General features: G+C 39.7%; 2 protein-coding genes across 2 annotated transcripts in view; both read left to right on the top strand.

The window, feature by feature from the left end:
• LOC102798119 (polyamine-transporting ATPase 13A2-like) overlaps nucleotides 1-2,208 on the top strand; it is a 38,456-nt gene extending 36,248 nt beyond the window's left edge. The window contains exon 27 of the mRNA XM_087838115.1: nucleotides 1,402-2,208. Coding sequence (XP_087694241.1) covers nucleotides 1,402-1,548 — 147 coding nt within the window. The 3' untranslated portion in view covers nucleotides 1,549-2,208. The remainder of the gene's footprint in view (nucleotides 1-1,401) is intronic.
• Nucleotides 2,209-5,230: 3,022 nt separating this feature from the next.
• LOC148103468 (Fc receptor-like protein 5) lies at nucleotides 5,231-7,589 on the top strand. Its single transcript, XM_087838114.1, has 5 exons — nucleotides 5,231-5,329; nucleotides 6,092-6,127; nucleotides 6,251-6,520; nucleotides 6,600-6,845; nucleotides 7,534-7,589. Exons 1-5 carry the CDS (start codon nucleotides 5,299-5,301, stop codon nucleotides 7,587-7,589), a joined length of 639 nt encoding a protein of 212 aa, XP_087694240.1. The 5' UTR covers nucleotides 5,231-5,298.
• Nucleotides 7,590-14,590: the final 7,001 nt, after the last annotated feature.

The following is a 14,590-nucleotide window of genomic DNA, read 5'->3' as shown; positions in this document are numbered from 1 at the left end:
TATGTTTTTGAACCCATTTTGCACAGAGAGGCGTTTTTGAAAAATGTATTGATAGCAATGTTGAATATTATTACACAGGAAAAGAACAACTACACATAAAATAATTACACTATGATGCCTCTACCTTTCTATATGGAGGGACAGTAACTGTGTGTGTATATGTAAGCGTGTAAAAACTGAAGATGGTAAGATTAACAGTATTTTGTCTCTATTTGCCATTGTAGAAATTCATCTCGTATAAACAATAACGTGGCACACACGCAACATGAAAAAAGGCACATACCTTTGACGTTGCGTGACGAACTCTGTATTCCTCGTCCACACATAAACGCAAGAACTGAGTTTTAAAAAAATCTCAGTTTTCGGTGATTTGAAACACCGTTTACGTGTGGATGAAAGGCCCAAACGCATAGAAACGGCTGCATTTTCAAAAATACCCGTGAAGGTGTGGATGTAAATGGCCTGTATTTGTATAGCACTTTTATTAGTCCCTAAGGACCCCAAAGCGCTTTACACATTCAGTCATCCACCCATTCACACACTGGTGATGGCAAGCTACATTGTAGCCACAGTGTAGCCTGGGGCACACTGACAGAGGCAAGGCTGCTGGACACTGGTGCTACTCGGCCCTCTGACCACCACCAGTAGGCAACGGGTGAAGTGTCTTGCCCAAGGACACAACGACCGAGACTGTCCAAGCAAGGGGCTCGAGCCGGCAACCTTCCGATCGCCCCAACGTAGTGTAAAAGAGTTAATAGTTTATTTCATTGCTACCTGTAATTTATTGCAGTTTACTTTTAGTTGTTTAATTGTTTACTAAATGTGTGCAAACCGCAATGGAGTTTGAAAACAAACCATGGGTGTCTGTGGTTGGAGGATGTGTTTGTGCTGCGGGGGGGTGCGAACATTTTTCTTGTAATACAAAGGAGGGCTCAACAAACAAAGTTTGGGAACCACTGACTTAATGTATCTGATGCGCAGTTCACTAAGACTTAGATGTCTTAGTGAACTGCGCATCAGATACATTAACGGTTCAGATATATTAATGGGAATGTATGTGTACTTTTAACCTTGTGTGGATCGGAGAGAAAATTCAAAATAAAATTAAACCTGTTTTTTTTAAAGTTATTCGAGATGTATAGTGTACACTAATTCCACCCTGGAGAACAGTTCAAGGAAATAATTATAAGCCCCAAATTCCCTTGACTGTCTTACCCATGATGCGTGAATAGGAATCTCTGACCACAACTTTACTACAGTGGTTACTTTACAGAACTTTTAATATTCTCCAGGCAAAACTTCTGCTCTAAAAAGCCCATGTTATCAGTGTCCGTTTTCACTTGCATGTGTGGTGTATTCCTAGAAGCCCTGTTTTATCAGACTATTGTTATTTTTCCCCAGATACTGATAGACTGTGGTGTTTTAAACTGCTTTCGTCGATTGTGGAACAGAGGTCCATCCAAGAAACAGTATAAACGCCTCCTGCCTGACATCAGATTTTGGCAGCCCCTTGATGAGAATGTGATAATCAGTGAAGCAGAAAACTGAATCCTGAACATTTGCAGGGTGTCCAGGCTTGATAAACTACTTCTCATAAAGAAAAAGTGGGGTGTTACCTGCATATACTTCCTAATACGCCACTAAGCGTGTTGTTTGCTGATGTTTGGAACTCATGTAAGGCTTGTAACTATGAAGCAAATTAATGGGTTATTAAACTACACAGAGCCTCAAGTGACAATTTTCTGTCTCTCTTTTTACCAGTCAGATCAACATGTTAATGCTGGTCAGCAGGTTCTGTTCAGAGTTTCATTTTAAATCAATCTGGATATGGTTTCACAGATTTTTTTTAAACTTTTAGTCTTGTTTAAGTTAGATATGAATCTTACTGATATCATAAATGAATAACAACTATGATGTTACAGCAGTTCAGTGATGCCCACTGCTTTGATGCCCTTACCTCTGACTAACATTTTATGTTATTTCTGAGCTAGCTAATGATGCATGGATATGTTCAACTTGTTTTGTAGTTACAGTCATCCGATCTTTACATACTATACATATACTGTTTTTATGGTTTCTTTTTTTTATTCCATTGACGATGGTTTATAACTGAAACATCTTCATCTTGTCCAAAACAATGAAGACATATATTCATCAGTGATGCTTGTACTCTGTTTTCCTCTTGTATTTTTGGGTTTTATTGTTATTCTCGTGTTTTTGAAGTGAGATTCTTGTGTTTCACAGTTTGATCTTTTGATGATACTGTCACAGTCACAGGTCATTTGACCAAGTGTTTTGAGTTTTCTTATATTTTGATGTTTATTGTTTGTGTTTAAGTCTCATTTGGTTATCTTAAGCTCATTTTGCCTAGGTTGCTGTTATAGTTCATTGTTTTTTAAATTCCCCTTGTGCCCCGATGTTTACGCCCCCCTCGCGCTTCATGCGTTTCAGTAATGTTTTTGTCTCCCGTCTCCTCCTCTTGTTTACATGTTTTCCCCTTGTGACCCATTCCTTCTGTCACGTGTGTTTCCCCCAGCCATCATGCTCTGTTTGTATGTAGTTATGTCCATGTCTCATCTCCAGTCCCCTTTTCCCTCTGTATGCATACACACTATAAATACATGTATTTGTTTATTTATAATGTGTATGTTCCTCATCAGTTTGTCATATTGAGTCTCCATGTCTTAGTCTGTTATGTTTCATGTATGTGTGTCCTATGTTGTCAAGCTTGTGTTGTCATGTCTGCATCTCATTATGTTTTCTGTTTTATTGTGAAGTCTGGCGTGTCCATGTCCACTGTGTTTAGTTTCACTTCCCCTGTAGTGTCATTATGTTCATTTATATCAGCTGTTTCCCCATGTGTCCCCTGATCACCTCATGTGTGTGTTTAGTCTGAGTTTTCATTCATTCTTTGTCCGATCGTCCTGCTTTGTCTGTTATGTTCATGTCGTGTTTCCAGGTCTTCATGTTCATGTTCATCTTCAGGGTTTTTTCATGTTTTAATATTAGTTCACCCAGTCTAGGTTATTGTTTAGTTTTGTCTTTGCCCTTTTATTTTGTACTGTTCATTATACATGCTTCCCTTAGACAGTATCATCAGAAGGCATATCGTACATTTTTATTGCTATGCAGATGACATGCAACTGTATCTGTCCATGAAGCCAGATAACACACACCAATTAATTAAACTGCAGGAATGTCTTGGAGACAAAGACCTGGATGACCTCTAATTTTATTCTTCTAAATTCAGATGAAACTGAGATTATAGTACACAGCCCCTTAAATTCCTAGAAATATGGTATCTAATGAGATTCTTACTCTCCATAGCATTACCTTGGCCTCCAGTAACACTGTAAGGAAAAATGAAAATATGCAGGGCTGCTTTCTTCAATTTGAGCAATATCTCTAAAATTAGAGAATTATGTAGAAATATCCTGCAGCACTTGTTTTTTTTTCTGTTTCTGCTTGCAACAAGTTGAGTGACCACAATGATTTTGTCTTAAACACTCACTGAAATAAAAAAAAATCATTAAAGATTAAAATATTATTAAAGTTTTGCTAAATGCATAAATTCATTCATTTATTTGTTCTTTCTTGTTTTTTTTGTTTTTTTTTTTGTTTTTTTTTGTGTGTCCCATTTGGATCTTTAGCCATCAGAATTGTTGTCTTAAGGCCAAGAAAGATGCCAAGCAGATTTATTTTACCAAGTGGATCATCATGGCCTTGCTATATTGGTCCATTTGATTGACCTTTATTATAATTATGAATTTATTTTATTTTCGGTTGCTACAAATGGGACAGACATGACTGGGGGATAGGACAGGGAGAAAGAATGAAATAAAGAGAAGGAGAGAAGGAAAACCAGAGGGGAGAAGAGACGGTGAGAAAGAAAGAAAAATAAACAAAACACATGGATCACCTGTATGGAGAAAAAAAACAGAAGAGAAAGCAAACAAAAAAAGAGCAACATAATAAAAACAGCACCATCACAATAAACTAGCTAGCAGTAGATAACAGTAGATACTAAATATTAAACGATATTGTGCAGCACGCAAGATAGACAGCGCACAATGTGCTTTGAGGCAGCAGCCAAGAAAGGTGTAGTCCGCGTCTGTGAACACCTGTTTGGATCAGCATGCTTGTATTCCAAAGGTTTCTCCATGTAACGATCTGCTAGGGAGTGTGGGGAGCCATAGCCCCGTCCCCCAGGGCATGAAGCAGGTATGGAGGAGATCCAGGCCCCAGACATCCAGAGGCCCCAGAGTACGAGGACCCGAGGAGGACCACCAAAAAGGGGGGGAACCATGCCACCCTCCTGGGAAGAGCTGAGTAGAGTCCCAAACGAGAGGTCACCCAGCAGCTACGGAGCAGAGGCCAGAGAGGACCGAGCTTCAGGCCCAGAGGCCAGAGGGCATCCCATCCCCCGGAAAGGGGCCAAGCCGGGCCACAGGCGCCAGGCCCCGCCAATCGGCCACCAGGAGTGAGCTGGTACAGACATGAGCGCCCAGCCCCAGTCGACAAGGACCACCAACACAACAACGTCTGAGGGCATCAGCCACCGGCAGGGAGTGTGGTGAGGGGAGATAGGCCTCTGTACTTTGAAGGGCCTGAGATGTACCCAGAGAGGTTGAGTCTTAATACTGTAAAGTAAAAACTCAACAATAATACAAGAAAACAGAGAAAACACCAATATTCATATGAGCTCCTATGAGCAAGGACGTTAGCGAAAGTGAGAAAGAGAACATTTCTTTTAAAAGGAAGTAACCTCCAGCAGAAATAGGTTAAGGTGGTGGTGACCATCTGACATTACTGGTTAGTTTGCATTTAAAGTCCAACATCTCCCTCTAGTGGCCATATATGAACCATGTGTGAGGATGGTGTTAATGTAAAATGTGAATGATAGTGTTCCAGTCAGTCATCAGTGTGTCTCTGCACAGCTGTAATTAAAATGTGTTCAGAGGGCCTCAGTGTCTGAATGGTTCCAGTTCAGCTCCATAACAGCAGCGTCCCTGGTTTGATTCCTGTGTTTCAGCTCATATCTGCCTCTCTCACTGAGGGGGACGTAACTACATGGACATGGATTTGTTCATCAACCAAACTACAGATCACTGAGAATAGACTGAATACTTGACAACTGAAAAAACAAGATATTACAGAGTGTTTTTTTTCTTTATACCAACTTTAGGTCCCCACCTCTGTGTTTGAGCCAATAGAAAGCTGGTGCTCAGAGGAAGAGGGCGGGCTTTACTTGGTGTCAGTGAGAGAAATGAAAAAAAGCTCAAATGAGTGAGAAGGACGATGAAGGAAACATCTGTGCTGTGTCTGCTCTGTAAGTAGAATCTCTGTGTTTGTTTGAATTCTTGTACTTTGACTTTCTGCTCTCCTGATAACTGATGATGGAGGAGAAGACATGAAAAACAAATCAGGCTGAATTCAAGTTCAAAACACCACGAGGACCAACTGCAGGTCTGAACTGACTCTTTATCTTTGCTCAGGAGTCGAGGAAACACAGCAGGCAGAGAAAAGATCAAATCATTCACTCATTATATCAACACAGCTGTGCAACAGTAATATTTATATTTAGTGCATATTCTTCTTTATATCTCAACAGTGCAATCAGTGCACCTACAGTAACAATGATGGTTTAAAGAGCTCTGTAGATAAAAAGGAGCAGAGACTGTTTAAAATCTGTTTCCTCAAACGGAAAACTTGGTGTAAAATGTTAAAACATGTTGACTTATTGTTTGAGATCAATCTGAAATTATTATTACTATTTCATTTTCTGTGTTAATCCTGGATTGGACTGGTGGCCTGTCACATTTATGCTGCTCAAACAGTGAAAGCTGGGCTCGAAAGTTTCCTCAAACAAAATGGAAAATGAGTTAAAAAGACGGATGATGCTCTTTCTTGTTTTTCAGTCTTAAACACTTTTTTTAAGACTTGTAAACAACTTGTAAACTTGTAAACTGCAGGCATCAAATTGAAAATGAGCAGATATATCAGAGAGACGAGTTTGTGTGTTTGTCAGCTGTTTGTGTGGAGTTGTTCTTTATGTTCACCTCAAATCAACCTGAGTGTCATTTCTCTTTAGTTCTGATCTCACTGCTGAGCTGCACAACAAACCAAGGTCAGTAACCTTCTTCTGTCACAGTTTAAACCTGAGAAATGCTCACTGATATGACCTGATTGGGTTCATGTTTCACAATGTAAAGTCAAACAGATCATCAGTTTTTCATTTTAACCCTCACAGCTCGTCTGACTGTGAGTCCCAGCAGCTCTCAGTTCTTTAGAGAAGACTTTGTGTCTCTGAGCTGTGAGGAGGACGACAGCTCTGCTGGATGGACTCTGAGGAGAAACACAAGCAAACGACAGAAGAGTCAGTGTGGAGATGGGTGGGGAAAACCAGCTGGTTTGACAAAGTCTTCCTGTAACATCACTGTTTACCCGTCTGACTCTGGAGTTTACTGGTGTGAGTCCAGAGAGGGTCCCATCAGTAACATGGTTAACCTGACAGTCACTGGTAAGCTGAGTGTGTGGAGTTAGTGTTGATGAAGCTGTGTGTAAATGGATGAAATGCTGTAGTTTGTCTCTGTGTTGAGGTGGATCAGTGATCCTGCAGAGTCCTGTCCTCCCTGTGATGGAGGGAGATGACGTCACTCTGCTCTGTAAAACAAAGACCACTCCCTCCAACCTCCCAGCTGCTTTCTATAAAGATGGCTCCCTCATCAGGAAGCAGCCTACAGGTCACATGACCATCCAGCATGTTTCCAGGTCTGATGAAGGCCTCTACAAGTGTGACATCAGCGGTCATGGAGAGTCTCCATCCAGCTGGATCACTGTCACAGGTGACACACTCACCTGTCTGTGTTTCTGCAGCTTTCAACATTCACAATGTGACGACAACTTAATGACTGTGTTTGCTTTATTTTAGGGGAACACACCACCACACCTCCACCTACATCCACCTCTAACCCTGGTTCCTCTGTCATACCTGTGTTGTCATTTGTTGGATCAGTGTGTCTTGTGGTTCTACTGGTGTTACTGGTTCTGCTGGTGAGACGATGTGTTCACAGGAAACCTGAAGGTGAGACTCAGACTTCCTGATCTTTCATGTCTGAGTTTGTTTAGTAGAATAAAGTTCACATTCATTATGATCACAGTAACAACTTTCTTAAATATAATCTCTGTTTAGATATTTAATTTATATCATTGTTCATGTTGGATAATTTCAGCAGATCAAGAAGAAACTGGAGAAGATGACATCATCACTCATGTCATGTACAGTTTCATCAGATCATCAACAACAGCCAGTCAGACGAAGCAGAGGTGATGTTGTGTTTTTGTCATGTTGTTATACTGTGAGGACATTTGTGGAGATCAGGGGTTCCATTATGTTTATATATATTTGTTCATTATTGATTGATACTGAAAGTTAAAGAAACAAGAAAAAACATTCATCATTTGGGGATGTTTTGAGTTCAACAGATTTTCTGGGATCATGTTAGCAGCACCTTCCCCTTTATGTCTCCTCAGCAGGAAGTGAAGCCAAACAGCAAAAGGATCTCAATCCCCTGCTTAAGATCCCCTAGGGCAGGGGTCTGCAACCTTTAACACCCAAAGAGCCACTTGGACCTGCTTTCCACGCAAAAGAAAACACTGGGAGCCGCAAATACTTTTTGACATCTAAAATGAAGATAAGACTGTATATATTGTTTTTTACTTTTATGCTTTGTGTGAACAACTAAGGTGTGTTGCTTATGAACTCCATGAAGTGCTACAGAGAAAATTACATTTTATTTATGTAATTAACACATTTTGAACTCTTAAAGAAATATAACAAAAAGAAAGACACCCAGCTGAACTAAAATGATCCATGTAGCAAACAAAAACTGTTGTGAGCCGCCACCCTTATATCACCTTTGGGCTTTTGGAGCCTTGTAGCCTCTAAAAGCTACAGGGCAGTATTTCTTGAGGGGTGGAATCAGAGAAACCTGCTCTAGGTAAACCAAAGTGTCAGGTTACGTCAAATCTTGGTTTGGTGTGGATTTATCTGGATATGTAATTTTTCGCTTGGTTTTGGTAGCACTGGTGTCTGGTCATTCCAGAAGCAAAATTGTCTACTTTCGCAGAGGCTGTTCATAAATGACTGCCATAACAGTAAAAACATCCAGTTGGTGGATTAATTATATTTTATTTTCAGGGTTTTTTGTTTGAACCTGAATTCAAAACCATCTAAACTGACGCGATGTAAAGATCAAGTATGAAAATATTTTAAAAAGGAGATGAAATCAAAGAAATGAATTCTGAATATAAAGTGTCCACACCCATGCTCTCAAACAGCCAATCAACAGCTGAAAGATGAAACATGTGACTTTGACTCATGTTCAGGTTTAGCTCATTTGTTACTATGTAAAAAGGTACAACATGATGGCTGCTAACATGTTTTATTTATTTTTCAATGGACATTTATGCAGCACTGAGGGGACATTTAAATACAAAGTTTAATTATACGTTTGTTTCCTTTGAGTATAATTTGACAAGTCAGATGTAATCATGTGTTTATCTCTGTACTTACTGAGTGTTGTTCACTGTGAGCTGGACTGTGTGTTTGTGGTCTGTGGTTAACTGAAGCTAACAGCTCTGCAGTCGTCCAGCATCCTGTTTTTGTTTTTAACATTTGTGTCTCCAACATTTGAAATTCTCTGTAACAGTTTATAGTTTCTGTGCCTTCCTAACATGTTGAACATGTACATTGATGTTGATGAATCTATAAGTAACTGCAGTCTGAAGCTGGTGAGATGTCTCGCTGCAGTGTGCTCTGGTTGGTCTAATAATAGCGTTCATGCTGTGAGAACATGTTTGCTTTCTGCTCTGTGGTGAAGTGTCAAAAAGCAGAAGGCAGCTTTGTGGTCGTCTGACTTATTTATCACAGAAACACCCCCAAGTTCTTTGTGGTCACTCTGAGTTTCACAGCAGAGATGTGAAGATGAGAAAATTTTGAAAAGCTGCTGTGGTTTATTAAAACGATCTCTTCATGAAGAAGAATTTAAAAAAAAAAAATCACCTGCAGTAAAGGTATTTTATTCTGCAGAGAGTGAACCAGCTGAAGACGTCAGTTATGAACCAACAAGGTATCCCAGGTACAGCTGCTCTTTATCTTTGACTTTATCTTTGACTCTGAGCTAAGCTAACCACACAACATCAAGACTCCAGATCAGAGCTCTGAACTGGGACTGTGTGTGATGCAGAGAGATTGGAGGTCTTGATTGAACTACAAATCTTGTAATCATGTTTCCTGTTGTTTGAACTGTGTGTGTTTGTGTTCAGACTTTAAACCAGAGTCAGACGTCGTCTACTCTTCACTGAAGTAGTCCACCAGTCCAACCACTGACGTCCAGCTGCTGGTCTCTAGCTGGTCGCCCCAGCACCTCAGAGCAGAGGACATCCACATGTTTAAAGATTTTTATATTTATTGATTGACTGAATTACATTCAGTATTTGAATGTGTCATTTTCTATATCAGTAATAAACATATTAGTCTGTTTTATGTCGTCGATAATTTCAGTGTTATTTATATGTTGTTCTATTTGCTCTCACTTGTTTTTCCTCGTGTGGTTCTTTGGGTTTCACCAAGGTGTCAGATGGAAAGCTTGACTGTTCCTGCTTGGTTAATGCTAACTGACAGACTCTTGAGTGCACAATATAATAAACATTAAACTACAACCACAGACTAGAAACAGCAGTTGTTGTTGTTTTTTAATTTATTTAATTTAATTTACGTTTTTTTTTTTTACTTTTCTTTCTTCTTCCTCTGTGAAACATTCATAGTGTCACACTCGATGGTTCAGATGAAACAGAGCTGAAGTGATTTAGTGTCTGAAACTACAAATCAATAAACTGGACTTCCTTCAGGATCTTGAACTCAGAGCTCATCCTGCTAAACTTCTCAGTGAAGTTAAAATGCACTTGAATCACATTTAATGTATGCTCCCATCTACTGGTGAAACTGGGTATTACATCACAGCTGATAACGTCTTTAACATCCAGCAGGTCACCACTTAAAGGCGGGTTAGGGTTTAATATCAGGCTGATAGTTTGACAAACTGGAAGATTTCCTATTTCAAATTTCCACTGCTGTGTGCTAAATATACAAAATTCCACATAGATGATTAAACATGAGCCTAACTACACCCACAAAAACTCTGCTGGTGATGTTCAGAGGTTTACAGCCATGAACTGAAGTCACTTTATATCTCATCTGGTCCCAGGATCTCTCTGGAGGATGGAAAACATCACTGTGGTAAAGATCATGAGGAAAACTCTGCCACTGTGACCTGACTATGGATAAACAGAGTCAATACATTGATCCTCACTGTAGTGCTGGAGGTCATGCAGAGTAAATATCTCATTAAACACCATGTTTCTGAGAGTTTAATAAAATAACTTCAGCTTTGTCTGAATTTAGACAAAAGTTTTAAGACCTGCCTGTAATTTAATTCATATATTGGATTATGTCAGCCGGCTGACAACTGAGTAAACTGAATATCATCTTCTAGCAAATACATTTTTCAAATAACAATCCAGACAAGCTTGTTTAATTTACACACATACATTAACACTGTACATGACCGCTCAACAATAACAAATAGAGTGTGTAATATGATTTTTTTATTAATGTGTTGACAATGGAAAATGACAAGTAATTATGATAAATTATGATAAATGTCAGACATGCACTCTTTGGTCCTTCTGCTCCTCCCCTCATCATGTGACTCAGTGGGCACATGGAGGCTACAGCCAGTAAGAAAGTGCAACATGTAAGTGAACGAAAGTGCTTTTCATTTACGTTTGAGCTCTCTGAAATATAATTTATAAAATTTCAAGTGAAAAATGTGAGTTTAGTAATTCCCAGTGTAACATTTTCATATTTAGCACACTGACCTCATACATCATGGGACACTGCTCTCCCCTACACGAGCTGCCTTTATAAGTTGATATAAGATATGGATGCTCTGTATCAGTAATACTGACGCTGTAAATACTTTTTTATATGTCTGACTGATGCCAAATGTTGCAGCACTAGCAGAGAGTGAACACATGAATAACACACAAGACATTTCCACACATACATGACTAATTCAGCCAGAGCTGGACAGGTTTCTATTACATTTTCTAAGTCATGGTTTGGTCTGTTTAACCATAGTCTAACTTTATTTATTCATGCAGTGAATATTTTCTGTGAATGAGTGAGCTTCATCCGGTGACCCGTCCAGTCTGTGAGGACCTGAGGATAATGGACTCCTTTCTTTTGTTCCATGTTCACAGACATTACAGCTGTCTTCATGTTACTTCACTGAGGTTACATCTGTGTTGGGTTTGTATTAGCCTGGTTGAAGAAGATGGTGTGAGTTCAAAGTTCAATTTAAATCGATGTGTCTGCTCCCCTCAACTCTGACTGTGGCTGCTGTCCTTGGTGCTGATCAACAGCAGGAATGGTGCTACTGATCATTCCTGTGTGATGTTATTGTTGCCGTACTCTATGTGTGTGTGTGTGTGTGTGTGTGTGTGTGTGTGTGTGTGTGTGTGTGTGCGCGTGTGTGTGTGTGTGTGTGTGTGTGTCCATGTCGTCATGTGATAAACAGAAGCTGCTGTCTGAGCTTCTCTCTCATTCTGCTGCCTGAAGGACTCTTAGCTGGTTGGTAAATATTCCCTGGGCAAAATTCCCAGGGTGGTGTTGTTGCATTTTCACACCACTTTGTGTATTGCTGTTGTCTCCTGTCACAGTATGATCAGACACAGAGCACACACTTCAGAGTTAGTCACAGAAGAGATTTAATTGAGCATAAATCAGGTTTTGACTTTAGATTGTGACAGCTGGAGTGGATATTAATTGATGACATACTTTTAATCATCTTTTTTTTGTTGTCTAAATATGGGTTAGTTATTGTTACCTGCTTTATTCATGTTGCTTGCTTTTTTTCAGTGTATGATTTTTCAATAATTTCTTATTTTTTAATTTATTACTATTTACTATATTTTTTCAGCAAAATCTTTTAAAATGCACAGACTGAGCTGAGTGAGAAGTTGTCTGTGTACAGCTACTTCTTTTACTGAAACAAGTTTTCTTCCTGTTATTGTCACATCTATGTTACTTTGAATATGTGGCATTTGTTTATCGGGTCTGTACTCACAGCTGATTGGTGGAGAGGACAGGAATGTGGTTGTTAAGGACATGCTGCAAACACCAGTCCTTCTTCCATCCTTTGGCCATTCCTACACTTTACTAACACTTACTGGAAATTCTTCTGATTTGTTGCTGGCAATGTGGACCAAACTATCGCTGGAATTGTACAGTCCATGGCCACAAGTCTGATATTCCCCTGAGACACCCAAAGTGGCCTAGTCAAATACCTTCTGCAGATTAACAAAACACATGTAAACTGGTCTGGCAAACTCTCAGGCACTCTCGAATGCTAAACCAACAGACTAAAGAACAGCTTCTTCCCGTGGGCTGTCAGAACTCTTAATGCAAACTAAGAGTGTGTAAAGACTTCCCCAACACATCCACCCTGACACTGCTGTTGATCATCTATGTGCAATATCTCAGTCTTTCCATGTTCTGTGCAATATTTTTGGCTCATGTGCAATTTTTTTGGTCCCAGTCTGTTTCAATGTTTCCTACACATACAGCATCTATATAGTTCCACTCACATATGTATACCATAAAAATTGAATGGGTCTACAACAACTACCATCCTCCTATCTTTATCCTGATTGCAGGAGGGCTGGGAAATAACCCTGGAGTGATAGGTTACAAGGCAGGGTGCATCCCGGACGAGCCCCCAAAACTGTTACGGATTCAAATATTGGGGATGGATACAAGAGGAAAACCAAAATAACAACACTGGTCCGGCCGGGTTGAGTCAAACGATGATTTAATGAACACACGCGTGGGAGATGGACACCATACAGCAGACAGCATCAGATCTCAAAATGGTAGAGCCTTGATCAAACTCTTATAGCCTCTAGTGGCCCCCACCTCATCATAAAAGCCTAAACATTCACATTCTTTCTCTCACACAGCGCCTAAGCTACGACCTTGGCTCCCTGTTTATCTGCTCCTGCTGAGATGGGGCAGTATGCTCTGTTCTCTTCTAACCAGACAAATAAGGCGATGACTTTCTGCGAACAGTATTTCTTATAACTCAGCAGTATAATGCATCATAAAACAATATCATTCATTCACAATAAATCAGCAGTCTAATGTAATGCAAATCAGTTTACCAAATGTAATAGTTATCACCTTCTTCTAATTCAGGAGAATAATGCAAACTAAAACTACATAATAATTCACAATCTTTAATTAGGGGTCTAACATGGCATAAAATAATATTATAATCCCACACTAGACACAGACATACAGGCACACACAGATACAAACATCCATTCCCACCCTCATGCTCTCATATCTGACAGGTAAGCTTTACGTAAAGCTTCAGGCGCCAGCAGGACACTGAGCGCTGATGAGGTGGAGCTTCCTGTCGAGCTGCAGGAAGTGCTTATAAATTAATATAGGGCCCTAGAAATTTGACCGCAATCGGTGAGGGATTCCCGAAGCGGGTTGATTGACCAGCAAGGTTGGAGGCTTTTAAATTAGTCGAAACGGTGGATGACTAGTACTAGAGCAAGATGATGCGAAGTTGTGATATGGAAATGGAAATAATGTATCTTGGTATTTGGTGTCTTTACAAATGTGTGAATGTATAAATGAAGTGTAAAATTGTTATTTGGATGAATGATCAAATGTGCACATTGTTTTGAAACTGTGAGAGAAAAGGGTGTGACGTGTGTTTGTGTGAGACAATTTTCTTTAAGGAAGCTCAGGGAAAATATATAAATATACGGACAACAGGATTCAATAGGAGGACCCACCACGTCAATTCTCGATGCGAGGGGGGTACCCGGCGTGTCGATAGGTGAAGCAGAGGGAGCCTGACCATGCGTCACACATTTGACGAGTTGGGAGTGAGAACGTGTTGATGTTTTTAATTTTAGAGATACTGCACAAATGTGAGAAAGCAGACCTGTGTGTTTCAATATAAACACTGAATGTCAAAAATGCTTCAGAGATTCCTTGAAGTGTTACTAGAGAAAACTAACAGTAGCTAACTTCCTTTATTTGAAGCTTAAATTTCACTCATTTTCAATCATTATAGATGATTACATTTTCTACCATAAAACGTTCATACACATGAGAGAGAGTTGAGCAAAAGGCTTGATTGATCTGAAATGGAATGATGCCAGTGGATGTCTTGGATTTTTGTTATTAGGCCCATGAATATGTGAGATGTGGAACAGACTCATAGACCAGTTGGATTCAATGCTTGAAATTTTAATGATGTAGGTGAAAAAGAAAAGTTCATTTTGGAAAATAAAGATTTACTCAGGGTCTTCTTTCTGTGAGGCAACAGTGCCACCACACAGAGCCACTGCACTGCACCACATACTTATTTGTACTGAGGGACACATTTATTTGTATGATACCAAAACCACAGTGACTGTACTTTCACAACATATATAAATACCTAAA

Source organism: Neolamprologus brichardi, chromosome 3, assembly GCF_056152115.1.
Source record: "Neolamprologus brichardi isolate AB-2024 chromosome 3, ASM5615211v1, whole genome shotgun sequence".
NCBI lineage: Eukaryota > Metazoa > Chordata > Actinopteri > Cichliformes > Cichlidae > Neolamprologus > Neolamprologus brichardi.
The sequence above is the reverse complement of the archived record's forward strand: the minus strand, read 5'-3'. Positions and strand labels throughout refer to the sequence as shown.